The 5,000-nt window shown below is 39.4% G+C and overlaps 1 protein-coding gene across 1 annotated transcript in view; it reads right to left on the reverse strand.

The window, feature by feature from the left end:
• The window catches only part of doc2a (double C2-like domains, alpha), a 97,500-nt gene that overhangs the window by 89,291 nt on the left and 3,209 nt on the right, over nt 1–5,000 (reverse strand). The window contains exon 2 of the mRNA XM_076297621.1: nt 3,398–3,477. Within this exon, the coding sequence (XP_076153736.1) occupies nt 3,398–3,477 (80 nt within the window). The remainder of the gene's footprint in view (nt 1–3,397; nt 3,478–5,000) is intronic.

The raw sequence follows: 5,000 nt of genomic DNA on the forward strand, positions 1-5,000 counted from the left end.
CAATGTTCGTGTAGACCTAGTGGTGGAGGAAAAAATCAGCCAAGTCCTATGTGACTAAATATTAAGCTACTACTGCAAACCGAATGCAAATTAGGCTACAAAGACATGAGGGGTGCCTATTCTATTGTAATTGCCTAGGCTACCAGCTCCTTTTGTCTGGCGAAGTCATATTTTAGTGAACTTTAGTGAAAAATTGCTGCGGGACCTAGCATTTACACTGTCAACACAGTTCGCATAACGTTAGTGGTGGGGGGAAAAATCAGCCAAGTCCTATGTAACTAAATATTAAACTACTACTGCTTTCTCAATCACTTTGGAGTGTCATAGAAAAAAATCTTGCTGGCGAGGGAGGGTCACGTCTTTTTTGACTAACGCTCCCAAAACTCCTCCGGTAGCCCCTTAATTAAATAAATAACGAACAGTCCCTAATTGATTAATAGCCTAGGCCTACACCAGCAATTGTTGAACATTGATCTTTACAGGACATTGACAGTAGCCCAGCCTAACAAGCAAATGTTGCAAAATACATCAAAAGACGCAATTAATCAGAAATAAATAATGTAATCTGCATCGCTTTATTTAACAAACTGCAAGCAACAAGAGCATTGAGTTCGCTGTAAGGCCAAACCCAAGAGCAAAGCCTATCTGTTAAGGCAGTCGATAGGCTATATAACGAGCTGTGTGCCTGGAAAGACGATAGATGACGGCTCATACCCTCCCCCCACTTCCTGTAGCCTACCATTATGAAGGCCTGTAGCCTAAAACGACTCGTTGCCGTTTTGTGACATTAAGCTTTTTCACGTTAAGCCCCCCTCCCCCATCCCCTTCTTTCACAAGCAGTGCGGGAGCGCGGGGCACAAAGTAACACTTTTTGGTAGATAAAGGAGGGTTCTCCGCGCTTCTGTCGTTTGGCCACAATCCGTTGCAACCAGGCCAGGACATATATTTTAGAGAGAAGGAGAGACGTCGGTGCAGCTCAGATGTCTTCTTAATTTTCTTTATTCTTTAGTAAAAGGTGCAGAACATTATTAAACTTTGACTAACATTTCGATGTGTCGATGTTTTTGACTAACGAACATCGAAACGTTAGTCAAAGTTTAATAATATTCTGCACCTTTTACTAAAGAATAAAGAAAATTAAGAAGACATCTGAGCTGCACCGGCGTCTCTCCTTCTCTAACACTTTTTGGCTTTGGCTAAATATTTCTAAAATCATTTGAGTTTCACTAGTCACATGTTTTAACAAGCAACACTTGTTATTGAACTAATAACAGACGTGTGTCGAAAATTGACTTTATTTTCCATACGGAGAAATAACATATGCAGAGTCTAACCAAGGTCAATCTTGCCAAAAAAGCCCTCAAACCTGAAAACACATGAGGCAAAAGTGCAAAACATCACAAAACTAACTAAACTAAACACACGCATATTTTTGTATTGCAATTATTGTAGCCTACAGTTGTAACAGCGCGTAACAGTCGTTTTACTCCCCGGATGCACTCATTATAAAGAACGTTTAACGTGTCCCAAAAACAGCTATCAATTAATCACCAAACGTCTTATAAACAAGTATTGCCAGGAGCAACACCTTGCAAAATATGATAACAATAGGCCTAGGCCTTTATATGGCTCTGCTCCTGCCTAGATTCGAACTCAGAACTGCCTGAAAGTTGCAGACCTGTTCTGGAAATACGTGCATTAACCCACTCGACCGTCAGACAACGCTATCTGCTTCGAGTAGGCCTATTGGGTAGGACTGTAGCCTACACTGGTTGCTGTGGCACAGTCTTGAGTGACCGAATTCGTTTTTCTTTGTCATATGAATGCTGTCATGTTGTTAACATTACTGTTAAGGAGATGCTGTAGGCAAAGTCTATATTTCAACCTCGTTAGTGTAGTAAAAAAAATCAGAACTATTCACAAGGTTTCTGGGCAGCATATTTATGTTTTGTTAGCAAGCGAACTTCTCATGACTACCGACAAAGTAGCCTACTGCCAGCTGACGAAGCTCTCATTTTAAAACATTACTGAGAGACAGACACTGTACAATCAAGAAATCTTGCCACTGAATCCAAAACTATGTTTAACATTATGTACAAGGCTTAGGCTACAGTGGACTAGCATGTTGCAGGGGCTGCTAAAAACACAGAGAAACGCACTGAAAACTCGGCCAATCACAGCCCTTGCTGTCGAATGCGCCGTCTGGTTTGACCGTGAAACGCCACAGCGGACTATGCTGCCCCCAAGCGGCTGCAGTTGTACTTACATTTCACCATTCACCATGATCGTGAATGAAGTGTCAATTTTTAACTGGGACCCACTGTACTACTATACTCTCTCGCATACACCACTATACTCTCTCACATTCGCTACTATACTCTCTTGCATTCACTACTATACCTTCTCGCATACACTACTAAACTCTCTCGCATACACTACTATACTCTCTCGAATACACTACTAAACTCTCTCGCATACACTACTATACTCTCTTGCATACACTACTATACTCTCTTTCACATACACTACTACACTCTCTCACATACACTACCAAACTCTCTCACATACTGTATACTACTATACTCTCTCACATACACTACTATAGTCTCTTACATATACGACTATACTCTCTCACATACACTACTATATAGTCTCTCACATACACTACTATATTCTCTCACATGTACTACTAAACTCTCTCACATACACTACTATACTCTCTCATATACACTATTATACTCTCTCGCATACACTACTAAACTCTCTCGCATACACTACTATACTCTCTTGCATACACTAGTATACTCTCTCGCATACACTACTAAACTCTCTCTCACATACACTACTATACTCTCTCACATACACTACTATAGTCTCATATACACTACTATAGTCTCTCACATACACTACTATAGTCTCTCACATATACTACTAAACTCTCTCACATACACTACTATATTCTCTCACATATACTACTAAACTCTCTCACATACACTACTATACTCTCTCACATACACTACTATACTCTTTACTCTCTCACATACACTACTATACTCTCTCACATTCACTACTATACTCCTTCACATACACTACTATACTCTCTCACATACACGACTATACCCTCTCATACATACATGTAAAATGACTATAATAGTGAGTGTGCATGAGTATAGTGGTGTATGTGCAAGATTATGATAGTGTGTGTAAGACCAAGTATGAATTAAGGCCTAGACGGCCCCTCATATACGTGTGTGTGTATGTATATATGTGTGTGTGTATGTATATATATGTGTGTGTGTGTCTGTGTGTGTGTGTATGTGTGTGTGCGTGTGTGTATATATGTATGTGTATATGTATATATATATATATATGTGTGTGTGTGTGTGTGTGTGTATACCTTTGCCCTTTGGATAGTGCAGTGCAGGCTGCTGGATGATGATTCATATCGCAGCTCAAAGTCCAGAGTGCCTAGAGATGCTACAGGGGTAAGCACACACACTCTCACATACACACACACACAAAACACACACACACAAATATACACACAAATGCACACACACACACACACACACACACACACACACACACACACACACACATGTATGTACAACCTAAATGGTTTGCGTGTGAGTGTTTTGTATACATTCATACATTCATGTGTGTGTGTGTGTGTGTTTGTGCGTGCATGTGTGTGTGTGTGTGTGTCTGTGTGTGCATTTGTGTGTATATTTGTGTGTGTGTGTTTTGTGTGTGTGTGTGTGTGTGCAGTGTGTGTGTATGTATGTGTGTGTGTGTGTGTGTGTGTGCCCATGTTATGACCTCCAGGGTTGTAACCAGCACTGCAATGAAACAAGCGCTGCCTTAAAGTCTTACCGAATAATGTCAGTGCAGCAAACACATGATTTGAACCAAAAGCTGTTTGATTTAAATGTTTATGTTTTAAAGGAACCATATGTAAGAAATGTATTTCAATGAATCATAAAATGGCCTTGATATGTCACTAGACATTAAGAAATCATGTTCATTACAAATACTTATATCACTGACAACAGTAGTCCGGCCAGGATATTGTCATTTAAAAAGTGAAGTTGCAGCCCTCAACTGATGTTGATGTTGTGTTTTGTCATGTCATGTTGTGTTTTGGCCTGATGCGCCACCCTCCACCTATCTACTAATCACAAAGTCAGTAGTGTTTTGGCATCCGGGTTGGCAACCTGGAGTCAGGGGGGAGGGGGAGGGGATACACCGCTCTAGAGTAATTTGAAAGTGATTGCAGTACCAGTTTTGGCCACAATCTTACATACGGTTCCTTTAAATGTAAATGTTTGATTTAAGTTGTACTTTGGTATTCAACAAAAGTCAATTTGTACACGGACGATCTTTGAACATGTTTTTTGACACCAGTAGAAAAAACCCTATTAAAACGTCTATTAAACGTTGTAATTAGGGCTGTCAAAATAACTGATTCATTTTGATTAATTTGAGAAAAAATAACTGATTAAAAAATATAGCGCAGATTAATCGATTCCGTATGACCTTTGACCCCGAGCCATTCTAGTCAGTAACCATTAGACTGTAAAATGAGGGAGAGAGAAGAAAACGTGCTGCCTGGATCATTGATTGGAACATTTACTTTTCAAAACGGCCTGATGGTGTTGATAAAAATAAGTGTTGATTAAAATAAAGTCCTCTGCAATGTCTGCAGCAAGGAATAGAGTTTGTCAACTCTTAAGTCGCACATCAATGCAAAGAAATAGTGTTGACATTGAGGGGAGTGTTAATTTATTTTCATTGTGTCCCCTCCTAGGTGATATCTGTGGCCTGAAATGCCTTGTATGTGAAAAAAAACTTCTTCCTGAAGCACTTTTGAATTTATTTCCTCAGCATATTAGGTCACATTATAGATTATTATGGCCATTATTTGAACAGTGAAAATAGTTTTTGAACTTAAACTAATGTCACTAATGCTGATTATTCAATGATTCATTTGAATTTAAATA

The sequence above is a fragment of the Alosa pseudoharengus genome, unplaced genomic scaffold (assembly GCF_046254945.1).
Source record: "Alosa pseudoharengus isolate Yale_2024_CS ecotype anadromous, Long Island Sound unplaced genomic scaffold, YU_APseudo_1.1 YU_APseudo_1.1_scf_21, whole genome shotgun sequence".
NCBI classification, from domain to species: Eukaryota; Metazoa; Chordata; class Actinopteri; order Clupeiformes; family Clupeidae; genus Alosa; species Alosa pseudoharengus.